This window comes from Cricetulus griseus, chromosome 4 (assembly GCF_003668045.3).
Source record: "Cricetulus griseus strain 17A/GY chromosome 4, alternate assembly CriGri-PICRH-1.0, whole genome shotgun sequence".
NCBI lineage: Eukaryota > Metazoa > Chordata > Mammalia > Rodentia > Cricetidae > Cricetulus > Cricetulus griseus.
The window spans coordinates 230,639,369-230,651,404 of record NC_048597.1 but is presented as its reverse complement, the minus strand read 5'-3'; the positions used below and the strand labels follow the sequence as shown (position 1 = coordinate 230,651,404).

The 12,036-nt window shown below is 41.4% G+C and overlaps 1 protein-coding gene and 1 pseudogene across 6 annotated transcripts in view; both read left to right on the top strand.

The window, feature by feature from the left end:
• Positions 1–1,830: 1,830 nt before the first annotated feature.
• Positions 1,831–12,036, top strand: part of Lztfl1 (leucine zipper transcription factor like 1) — a 45,969-nt gene continuing 35,763 nt past the window's right edge. For 2 of the 6 annotated variants that reach the window (XR_004769800.1, XM_035444096.1), the window contains exons 1-5: positions 3,686–3,883; positions 5,648–5,772; positions 8,218–8,412; positions 9,728–9,788; positions 11,425–11,496. Coding sequence is in view for 4 of the 6 variants with exons in the window: in XM_035444096.1 (XP_035299987.1) it covers positions 3,821–3,883; positions 5,648–5,772; positions 8,218–8,412; positions 9,728–9,788; positions 11,425–11,496 (516 nt within the window). In the remaining 2 variants the exon portion in view is untranslated. Of the gene's footprint in view, positions 1,939–3,395; positions 3,434–3,685; positions 3,884–4,237; positions 4,383–5,647; positions 5,773–8,217; positions 8,413–9,727; positions 9,789–11,424; positions 11,497–12,036 lie in introns of those variants that run through there. The other 4 variants (XR_004769801.1, XM_027415527.2, XM_027415526.2 and 1 more) reach the window with 4 other exon arrangements.
• On the top strand, positions 6,243–6,394 carry LOC113835629 (annotated as a pseudogene).

The window sequence follows — 12,036 nt, the reverse complement described above, 5'->3', positions numbered from 1 at the left end:
TTCTGTACTCTGCCTGTCCCTAGCAAATTCTGAAACTGACAATAGCCTCCTGCAACCAGGAGAGCAGAGAAGTGCCAAGGCTCCTCAGAGAGCCCTTCTATATGTATCTTCCTTATGTTGCTGGGATACAACATTTTGATCAAACAAAATTTGGAAAGGAGTTGTTTCAGCTTACACTTCCAGGTAACCGTCCATCGTGGAAGAAAATCCGGGTAGAACTCAAGCAAAAGCTGAGGCAGGAACCGTGGTGGAAAACTGCTTACTGACTCATTCTGGCCTTCGCTCACGCTCAGCCAGTTTTCTTATACATTCAAGGACCACCTTCCCAGGAGTGACATCACCCACAGTGGGATGGACCTTCCCACATCAATTAAAAAAAAATAAGACAAACCAGCCACGGTGGCACACACCTTTAATCCTGGCACTCAGGAGACAGAGGCAAGCAGGTCTCTATGAGTTTGAGGCCTGTTTGGTCTACAAAACAAGTTCTAAGACAGCCAGGGCTGTTTCACAGAGAAACTCTGTCAGGGGGAAGAGGGGGACGGTTAGGACAATTTCCCACAGGCCAATATGATCTAGGAAATCCCTCAATTGAGACTTCCTCTTCTCTGGTATGGTCGATTGTGTCAAAGTGACAGCAAAAACTGGAATGCCCTCTGTCCTGGACCTTTCCTTCTTAAAGTCTTGGGAGACTATCTAAAGTCAGATCTTTAGGGAGCATTTCTGCAAGAAGTCCAGTTAGCTGTACTAAAATGAGTCTTAAAACTCTTGCAGCGATCACACGGTTCTATTCCAGCTCTGCCTCTCCTAACCACCCATGGCATGTGGCTTTTCTGAACACATTTTCTCATCTGAAAATAGTTTCCGTCTAACTTTTATCCACTTATTTATTTTTTTATGTCCTGACCACTTAACTAATGAGTATGTTTTCATTGTTGTACCTTTTCCTAATGATATCATGTCTTTATAAATTAGCTTTATTCAAAAGGATTCATCTGTTAGGATATGGCACTGGTTTATAGTTGGTTGTGTGTCCACCTAATGGGTACCCAATATTTGTGATAATCTCTTCCTATACCTGCCTTTCATAGGACAGTGGGGTTTTTTGCTGTTGTTTTTAAAGACAGAGTCTCAGTAAGTAGTCCTGGATGGCCTTGAACTCACAGATCAGAGATCCTTCTGCCCCTGCTTTACAAGTGCTGGGATCAAAGGCAAGCGCCAGCGTGCTGGCCAAGGACAGTGTCTTAATTAGACTTGGTCATCGCTTTGGAACATCGGTGAAACTTGCAGATTCTAATGACTCATGCTAGACTTCATAAGTGAATATTTCCGACGGAGAGATCAGGACGTTATTCCACAACCTTCCGGCGAATCTAGTGTCCGTCTCTGTCTAATAAACTGCTGTCTGTACACCTATGTGTTTGCACATTTTTAAAGGCAGAGTTTAAGTGGTCACTTCTGCCAGGAGTATAACATAATGCTTCTGCTAGCAGTATAAAATAACGCAGATGGAGGCAGGGTGCGCATCATCGCCAGCCCGATGCAGCCACGCTGAAGCCCAGGTCACCGTGCCCGGTGTTCTCAGAAGCGGAGGAAGCTGGGGACCACGCAGGATCCCGGTGACAAGGCACAAACCAGCCAACCCCAACTTCTCCAACGCGCCCCGCCCCTCCGTGACCATTGGCAACGGCAGGCACCGCCCCACGGTGGCGTGGCAGGAAAAGGTGGGACTTCCGGGCCTCGAAGCCGAGGTGCGTGCGGAAATCAGCCAGTTACGAAGCACCCTCCGGTCACGTGACACAAAGGGCCAATGACCGCGTAAGGCGAGGGCCCACGTGCCCCCGTTCCCATTGGCAACCCGCGGCTTCTAAACAATCCACCTTCCTCAGGCCCCGGCGCCGGCCTCTCTGCTTCCTGTCGGGTCCGGCCGCCGCCATGGTGAGTATCGGCCTCGGGAGAGGCCGGGCTAGGGGACCGGACGGGGAGCGGGGCCGAGCCGGCCGGGGCTCGGTGGGGAGGGCGGCCGGCCGCGGCGTGACTCCCCGAGTGAGCTCGGCTGCGTCCCGCTCTCCGAAGCAGCGCCCTCTTTTACAGCCGGCTAAACGCGGACTTGTACCTTTAGGCTAGAGCTGGGGCTTAGCGTGAAGCAGGCAAGACTGGGAGGAAGGAATACACACACCGTTCATTCATTCAACAGCTTTCCCCTTGTTGAAGTGGTTGTTTGTGGATAAAAGCACGAAAGTGAGGGTGAAGGCAGTGCTGCTCAGATGCGCTGCCATGGCGTGTCCCAGCAATCGGCATCCCCGGTGAGCCCTCTCTCTGTATCCATCTAAACAAAACAGACCACTCCTTAACCGATTCCGAGCCTACAACTAGGCCTGCTTCTCTTCACTTCAAAAACGAGAAAATAATGCTAGTGGTTTCAAAAAAAAAAAAAAAAGGCTTGAAGGAGACCCCAGTACAGCGCAGGTTCCCTCCCGGACCCCGGGTTAGGCACAAACCACACCCAGACACCTGTTTTCACAGAGAGATCCTCTATTATTAATCAGGGACGAAAAGTTAAAGTGGCTGCTTCCTGACTCAGGCAGAAAAACACCAGCAAATGACGTTTGCAGGTGTTATTTTTAAGAAGAGAAGAAGGGGAGGTCTTTTAGAATAGGCTGGGATGCGGTGGTCTATTTTGATTGGGCATGTTAGTTAGATGAAGGGGCTTTTGATTGTTGGAGTTCCTTTTTGTTTTGTGACATTTAAAAAAATCTATTTGTTATAAATACAATGTTCTGTCTGCATGTATTTCTGCACACCAGAAGAAGGCATCAAATTCACTAGAGATGGTTGTGAGCCACAATGTGGTTGCTGGGAATTGAACTCAGGACCTCTGAAAGAGCAGTCAGTGCTCTTAATCTATGAGCCATCTCTCCAGCCCCCTGATTGCTGGACTTTAATATTTTGATATTTGGATCTTGGTAGACAGCCTCATGAGGAGGCAGTGGTCAAATAAGGGAATAGACCTTGGTGGCTACCTTTAGGAAAGCAGTCTAATGGTTTTTAGCAAGGCCTGCCATAGTCATGCTTCCCATACTTGAGCTGACTAGAGTCCCTTCAGTTCTTGTCTGTGTTCTTAGTCTTTTCTGTCAGTTTGACAACTAGCACTTGGGACTCGGGCCTAGATGATATGTTAATAAATTGAAAGTTTACAAGGGTTGGTAAAATGACTCATCAAATAAAATTCAAAATTTTTTAGCAATAGGCCCACTGTCCTATTTTTGTTTGTTAGTTTGTTTTTTATATTTTTATCACCAGATGGTGGTGGCACACAGCTTTAATCCCAGTATTCCGGTGGATCTCTAAGAGTTTGAGGCCAGTCTGGTCTACAGGTCAAGTTCCAGGACATCTATGGTGGTTATACAGAGAAACCATGTCTCAAAAAAAGGTGGGAGGTGTGTGTGGGGAGAGGATTGGGTTGGAGAGTCAGAGGCAGGTAGATCTCTGAGTTTGAGGCCCAGCTTGGTCTACAGAGCAAGTTCTAAGACAGCCAGGCCTACACAAAGAAACCCTGTCTCAAAAAAATATATACCCTTTAAAGATTGTATACATGCATACAATGTATTTAAAAATCATATTTACTCCTGCTCCAGCTTCCCCAAGATTCATCTTGCACTTCCTGTCATTTTTTTTTTTAAAGCCTACCTAGGATAGCTGCCCTTATACACATGGACGTGGGACCATCATTGGAGCATCATCAACCTGCCATGGGCCACACTCTTAAAGGAAACTGACTCTCCACCCTCCATAAGTCATCAGTTAGGAGCGAGGTCTCATGAACTACCCCTGCCTCTATGCTAGGTTGTGTTGCCTGACTACTGTGTGCAGGCAACCACAGGTGTGAAGACACTGTTTTGATCTGATCCTACTGATCTGTCTCTTAGTCTTTTTGCTTCCTCTTCAGAGATAGTTTCTGTGCCTTGGAGGAGGGGTGTGATATAGAGATAGCCCCGTGTGTTAAGACTACTTATTCTCTGCACTCTGACCAGTGTGTGAGTGTTTGCGTTAACCACCATCCATTGCACAAAGAAACTTCTATGATCAGGTTTGAGAGCTGCATTTACCTGTGCAGCTTCTTGGGTTGGTTATTTTTAAACAGCAACATAAAAACCAGCAACAGTCTGGTTTTAACAAAGACTAGTGGGTATTTTCAAACCAAACATAATTTTGTTTTGTTGTGTTTTTGTTTTTCAAGACAGAGTTTTTCTGTGTAGCTTTGTAGACCAGGCTGCTTGGGAACTCACAGAGATTTGCCTACCTTTGCCTCCTGAGTGCTGGGATTAAAAGCATGCACCACCACCACCTGGCTCCAAATATAACTTTAAGGCTATTATTTGGTAAGATGAAGTTTCTGTGTTAGAAATCTGAAAATCATTGTATTAAAGAATGCAGATGTTTAATTCCCTCTCACACAGCGGTCATCTCTGTTTAGGGAGTATTGCTTTATGTAAAGATGTTACATTTGTTTATGTTATGGGATATTACTTTAACTATGTAAAAGAGTGTCACATTTGTTTATGCTGCATTTATTTAACTGGGCAAAAGTGTGTTGCATATGTTTCACCTTGCCTGCCTAAGGCACCTGATTGGTCTAATAAAAGGCCAATAGCTAGGCCGTAGAGTGATAGTTGGAGCTGGCAGGCAGAGAGACTAAATTGGAGGAGGAATCTAGGCTTGAGAGGAGAGAAGAGAACGAGGGAGGAAAAGAAGTAGATGCCTGAGGGCAGCCAGGCAGGCAGCTGCCAGCCAGCTGGGTGGACATGGAAGAAAGCAAGAAAGTAGGGCATACAGAATATAAGGTTAAAAGCCATGAGGTAAAACGTAGATGAAGAGAAACAGGCTAAATTAAGTTCTAAGAACTAGTGGGACAACCATAAGATAATACTAAGTTGTCATGATTTGGGAGCCGGCTGGTGGTTGGTCCAAAAGAGACCCTGCTACAGTCTCTTATTTAGATTAGTGAGTGGGTCAGTACTGCTCCATGAGGTAAGGGTCGAGGTCTTTATCTTTCTGTTCTTTCAGCCCTGGGTCATAAAAGTGACTAGCTTGGCTCATCCTAGTCACCCACTCTGCCAACTTTCAGAGAAATTGGAGATGACAAAGGTTTAAGGTATACCCCATATCTTAAGCCTTTGAAAATACCCCATACCTCTTTGGATTGCTATATTTGACTTCAAGGAAGTTCTAGCTGGGTTGGTTGGGTATGTAGGAGAAAGAGAAGACAACCAGATATACATCTAGCAGTTACTGATACACAGTATCATCCTTTCTTTCTTTCTTTCTTTCTTCCTTTCTTTCTTTCTTTCTTTCTTTCTTTCTTTCTTTCTTTCTTTCTTTCCTTCTTTCCTTCTTTCCTTCTTTCCTTCCCTTCTTTCTTTTTTTAAAAATTTTTTGAAACAGGGTCTTTTTGTGTAGCTCTGGCTTGTATGAAGCTTAATATGTAGATCAGACTGGTCCCAGACTCTGAGATGCCCCTTCTGCCTCCCAAGTGCTGAGATTAAAAGTGTGTGCCACCCCACCTGGCCCAACAAAGTATCTTGTTTGTTTTTATTGTTAGTTCTTTTGTCTGATCCTCAGGACTAACAAATTCTCTCTTTTTCAGGCAGAGTTGGGCCTAAATGAGCACCATCAAAATGAGGTTATTAATTACATGCGTTTTGCTCGTTCAAAAAGAGGCTTGAGACTTAAAACAGTAGATGCCTGCTTTCAAGACCTCAAGGAGAGCAGGTATCAAGTGACTTTAAGCCTTACTTCTTAAAACTGTGGGTCATATAATTGAATGATATTTTGGCAGTAGTTAAAGGTTTCTGAAAATGCAATCACTAAAAATTAGTTCATAATTAAATTCATGATGAATCTGAAGTGTTCTGACAGCATTTGCCAGTGTTTTATCATGTGATGATTCACTGCAGCCTTGGTTCTGAACACACGACAGGCACATATTGCATTGCCCAGACCATCAAGCCACCCAGCACAAATGCAAGCTGCCTGGAACTCTTTGGCTTAGATTATTGTATGCTTTGAATTACAGTGATTTTACTGTACATATAAGTATTCTGCTCCTATGGAAACATAATGTCTTAATTATGACCAAGACAGTATTTTCTTACCGTACTTCCGTAGCATGTAAGAATCAAATTAGTGTGTCTCTGGAGTCTATTGTATTAGAGTCTTTGATTTTAAAAATGGTTATTTGAATACTTACTTGGCAGGGGAGATACCACGATCACGAAGGTGGTTTTCCCAGGGTGAGCACTCCAGATGTGCTGACCCCTACTATTTCTCCAAATTTGGGAAACTCGACTACATAATTTGTGGTAGTGGGGGACTGTGTTTGAGCTTTCTCCTGGGGGCAAATTATTATTTGAGTTGTTGAGTTTCATTAAAAAACCATAAAGTGAATTTTCATTTGGGATTAAGATAGAATTTCCAAACATTTCTTAAAGGGCCATAAATATATATTTTTTGCTATTTTGTACTATGCATTTATGCAGAGCAGTGTTCTCAACATTGATGATTATAAAATCAAATTACCAATCAATTCTGAAAAATGTTGAAGGTGTGCTTTTTCCTGTATTATCAAATACTCAAATAAGATTTAATTGTTGTTTTAAAAATAAGCACATTCATCTCATTATATGAAAAATTAGCTTTCAGCTTTAGTAAATGGCAAATTTTATGTATACCAAAGAATTGTTTTAAGAAAACAATTTTTTTTTTCAGTTTTTCAAGATAGGGTTTCTCTGTGTAACAGCCCTGGCTGTCCAGGAACTCACTTTGTAGACCAGGCTGGCCTCAAACTCATAAAAGAGTTCTGCTTCTGCCTCCCCAAGTGCTGGGATTAAAAGCATGTGCCATCACACCTGGTTTGTTTTAAGAAAGAATTTTATGATTTTTAACTAGTAAATGTTTTCTCTGTATACTTAGTTTGTATATTTGTGTACCTGGTCATGTGAAAATTTCTCAAAAAAGACAGGCTCCTGAGTAGATAAAGTTAAATGCTGATTAAGAAATTAAGGAAAGCCGGGCATTGGTGGCACACGCCTTTAATCCCAGCACTCGGGAGACTGAGGTAGTGGATCTCTGTGAGTTCGAGGCCAGCCTGGTCTCCAGAGCAAGGGCCAGAATAGGCTCCAAAGCTACACAGAGAAACCCTGTCTCAAAAAACCAAAACAAAAGAAAGAAAGAAAAAAAAAAGAAAACACTAGTATTTAAATAGACTATAAAATTTAGTTATATTTTTTAAATGGCTATATTCTTCTAGTTAAATGCCATTACAGAATTACACACTAAATACTACTTAGTGGAATATACTACTAAAACTGTTTACTATTAATTTGAACATAATTTTGCCAACACTAAGTTTGACTGACTCTTGATTCATTTTTGTCTGTTTGGAAGAGAGGAAAAAGACAAAAGTGAGCCAAGAGTCTGAGGGTGAGATACTGAAGGGATAAAGCTAGGAGAGACAGTTCTGTTACTGTGACAATGTCATTGAGAGTAGGAGGTGTGCACAGGGTGTGTTAAGGGCTCCAACTCTTGGTCGTGTTGCTGAAATTGTTGGGCTTAGCCACCCACAGTGAATCCACAGGTAAATCTCTTCCACCATGCAGCCCAGTGTTCAGTTAGGGGATTCAAGATGATGGCCCATCCCCTGAAGTTCCTTTCCAACCCAGGTATCTCCAAGGAGAGTAGTTTTTAATGCTGCTATTGATAGACATTAATTTTTGTGGTATCATAGTGATACCTTACGGTGTTAGATTTTATTTTGTGTCTCTAAACTGCTAAGAAAATTTAATATACAACTGCAGTTCACTATTACTAAAATGCTAGAGAAGTGACAGAAAATGGAGATGCTATGTGACCTAGGTGACTTTTTAAGTTTCTAAATGTGGTAAGACTAATTTAGAGACGTATAAAGTAAAAAAAAAATAATGGAAAAGTCAAAAGACTAGATCAAGGTTTAGGGGGTGTTTCTCAGCATGTAGTTATATTTTAAAAAGAACACATTTGAATAATTATCCACAATCTAATTGTTTTAATAAATCTCTCCCAGAGTTTTTCCTGTAATCTTTGATCCTTTAAATGCTATGATGTGGGTTTCTTGACTTTGGTTGTATTTTGTAAGTTGCTCCTGTGATTAGCTAGCCATTGGAGTCATACTGTTTTCAGGTTGGTAGAGGAGACTTTCACCATGGATGAAGTCATGGAAGTCCTGAACGGGTTGCAGTCTGTGGTTCACAGTGAGGTGGAGTCTGAGCTCATTAATACAGCCTACACCAACGTGCTACTCCTACGGCAGCTGTTCTCACAAGCTGAGAAGTGGTACCTAAAGCTACAGACAGACATCTCTGAACTTGAAAACAGGTAAAATTTGGACCTATAGTTGATATTTAGACACCCAAGCATGATCTTAAAATTTAGCAAATAACTTTGCTAGTGCTTTCCTTAGGCTGGGGTGTGAGACAATGTGGGTAGGGTGGCAGTAAGGCACAGTCACTAGATGATCCCTTGAGTAGCACTCAAAGTCCTTTTAAAGATACTCTGTTTCCACCATTCTTAGGTACTAAAAAGCATTTGAGCTACATGAAACTGGTTTTCAATCTGTTTAAAGTAATGATTCCTCACAGCATCTTTAGTAGCATAATTAGTATTACAGTAGTCTTGATATACATATTTGCTAAGAAATGAAGACTGTAACTGTTGAAAATGTATTGGAGTATCATTTCCATTTATTCAGAATATAGCCATTGCAAAAATCATATACTTACCTTAGGAAATGTAAACTATAAAAGGCTTTAAAAGTTTTGCAATATTGAAAAGCTCATAAATTCAAAACCTGTAGGAAGATCAATGAAGTTGAAGCTTGTCCTGAGAAATAGCATGCCAGTTGGGCACCATGGTTCACACCTTTAATTCCCACACTTGAGAGGCAGAGGCAGGCAGTCTCTAGTTCAAGACTATAGAGTAAGACCCTGTCTCAAAAAAAAAAAAAAAAAAAAAAAGCCAGAATTCAAGAAGGACTCACTGCCAAGCCTTGGAAATTGTTCTCAAAACAATCTCTCCTCAAGAGGAAAATGATGAGCAAACGCTAATGACAGTCCTCAAGCAAGGAAGAAAACTCATTTGGTTTCTGCAACTGTCAGTGACTGGTGAGAACATGCTGAATGCTAATGTTTGAAGAAGATAGAAGAGTGGTCCCTAAGCAAGTGTATAGCCAGCACATCTATTGCGGTAGGTCATCAGGGGCTTGTTCACACTGTCTATATTTCCATGGACTATGCTGGTATTCTTACTCAGTAGATGCTGTGGACTAATTTCATATCCAAGGCAACTCTATTACAAATTAGACTCTTTTCTTAGGTAACAGTGAATATTATGCAATAAAGAAATCATGCTGCACCTCAGAAATACAGAGAATACAATTGTCATTCATGTATGTATTGGCATTGCTGTTTATCATACATCATATACCAACCAAGTACAAAGTACTAAGAGCCATAGATGACTCAGATTTGTATACAGGGGTGTGAGCTCCCCAACCATTTGTGATTAAATATCAGCTTTGTAGAATCTTAATGCTCTTCTCATGAGCATGTGATAGGTTGCTTCTTGTGATTTCTTTTTAATTCTTTTGTGTGCTAGAAGTTTATTGTCTCTTAAATTTTCTTTTATTCTCCAGAGAATTACTAGAACAAATTGCTGAATTTGAGAAGGCAGAATTTACATCTTCAAGCAAAAAGGTAATGTTTATTATTTCTAATCCGTATTTATTTTTGCATGTGTGATCATGCATGTTTGTGTTTATATGGGTGCACCTATGTACAACTGCATGTGCACATGTTTGTGCTTGCATATGAAGACCAGATGCAGAGACTTTTACTAAACTTAAAGTTCACCAACTTATCAGCTGTCAGCTTTCCCTAGGAATCCCTTGTCTCTGCCTACTGAGCCCAGAGATTACAGGTAGATCACCATGGTACTGAGAATCCAAACTTAAATCCATTGAGGCATTTCCTCAGCATCCCATATTTCTTAATAGCTGGTCTCTAAAATCCTCGAGATATAACTAGTGGAGGTGAAAGTGAGGCCCTTAAAGGAAAAGCATTCAATTTAATTGCTATTCATATTTGCAAACCAAAGATGAAAAATTTAGAGTAACTGAAAAACACTCTCTCTCTCTCTCTCTCTCTCTCTCTCTCTCTCTCTCTCTCTCCTCTCTCCTCCCTCCCCAAAAGTCCAGTCTGAATCCCAGGCCTTATAAACCCTTCATTCAGCTGATTTACATATACTTTATGGTAGTCAGACCTGTAGTTAGTTATATCCTGACTCTGCTTCTTAACTGTGTGCCATAGGCAAGTTACCTAATACAGCAGGTGGAGACAGCCTGGTTGTCTTTCTAAACTATTATATGCTGTGTTGTCACTTACTAGATACACCATAAATTATGAATAGTCCCTCTTGTCAGAAAGATAAGAGACTACTGAGATGAATACATGTATAGACATACAGGAAACATTTTCTAATAACTCTTGGGAACATATTCTTCTAAGAATTTTTTGGGTCACAGGGCTATTAAGATACCCAAATATTTGCACTAAGTTATTATTCATCTGTCGTTCCTCAGCCATTACAGCCTCATGGTATAAGGTTCATGGAGAAATTATTTTCAGCTACCACAGATGAAAATTCCAGACCTAGAGACTAGATATTTTTATCAAGTCTGGTTATGAGCTCCTTGTCTTCCTCCTTTCTGTCTTTATTAATAAAAAGGTACAGGGCAGGGAGGTTGGGTTTCTTTGTGGGGGTGTTGTTTGTTTGTTTCTGTTTTGTTGTTCTTGTTTTTTGTTTTGTTTTGTTTTGTTTTCAAGACAGGGTTTCTCTGTGGCTTTGAGGCTGTCCTGGAACTAGCTCTTGTAGACCAGGCTGGTCTTGAACTCACAGAGATCTGCCTGCCTCTGCCTCCCGAGTGCTGGGACTAAAGGCGTCTGCCACCACCGCCCAACTGTTTTTGGTTTTTAAAGACAGGGTTTCTCTGTGTAACAGCCCTGGCTGTCCTGGAACTTGATTTGTAGACCAGGCTGGTCTTGGACTCACAGAGATCCTCCTGCTTCTGCATTTTGAGTGCTGGGATTAAAGGCGTGCATCACAACACCTGGCTGAGTTTCATTTTTCTCTCTGTCAGATCATTGCGCTTCATGTGGCACATTATAGGCACTAGACATAACAGAATGAGCCCAATAAGAATCATTATGTCTGTGGAGCTTGAAGTCCTGGTAGATTGTTTATAAATTGTCTTCCACTTAGAAAGTGCAAGTGTTTAATGATTCTTGCTTTACTCTATGGTAATTTTAAATTGGTTTCTTTATTTTCTTACAGCCCATCATAGATATCACAAAGCCTAAACTTGTTCCAATTAATGAAGGTGGAACAACAGAACTTCTAAACAAGGTAATAGTCTCATCATTTTCAGAAATGGGAAAACCTGGGGCTGCAGAGATGGCTCAGAGGTTAAGAGCACTGGCTGCTCTTCCAGAGGTCCTGAGTTTAATTCCCAGCAACCACGTGGTGGCTCACAACCATCTGTAATGAGATCTGGTGCCCTCTTCTGGTGTGCAGGCAGAACACTGTATACATAATAAATAAATCTTTAAAAACAAAAAAAATCTAACAGGAGAGAACAATCTTAAAAAAAAAGAAATGGGAAAACCTTGGTTCTGCCCCTTCCCACCCTAATTCCCTGAACAGTGCTATGGTAAGAGAAATAGTCTGTCACAGTTTTACTGGAATGAAACCCAGTAACCAGAAGAGGGCATGCTTACTTTGTAGAGTCTGAAGTGACTGATAAATCTTATCACAGTAAAGTGTAGAGCATGGAATTTTGGACTGTGTTTTTCTGGTGTGCGTTTGAAATTTGTGATCCCCAAAAATGTATGTTTTTAATGCTTAGACAACTCACCAGCATAAAAATAAATTCTTCTCAACTCCCAT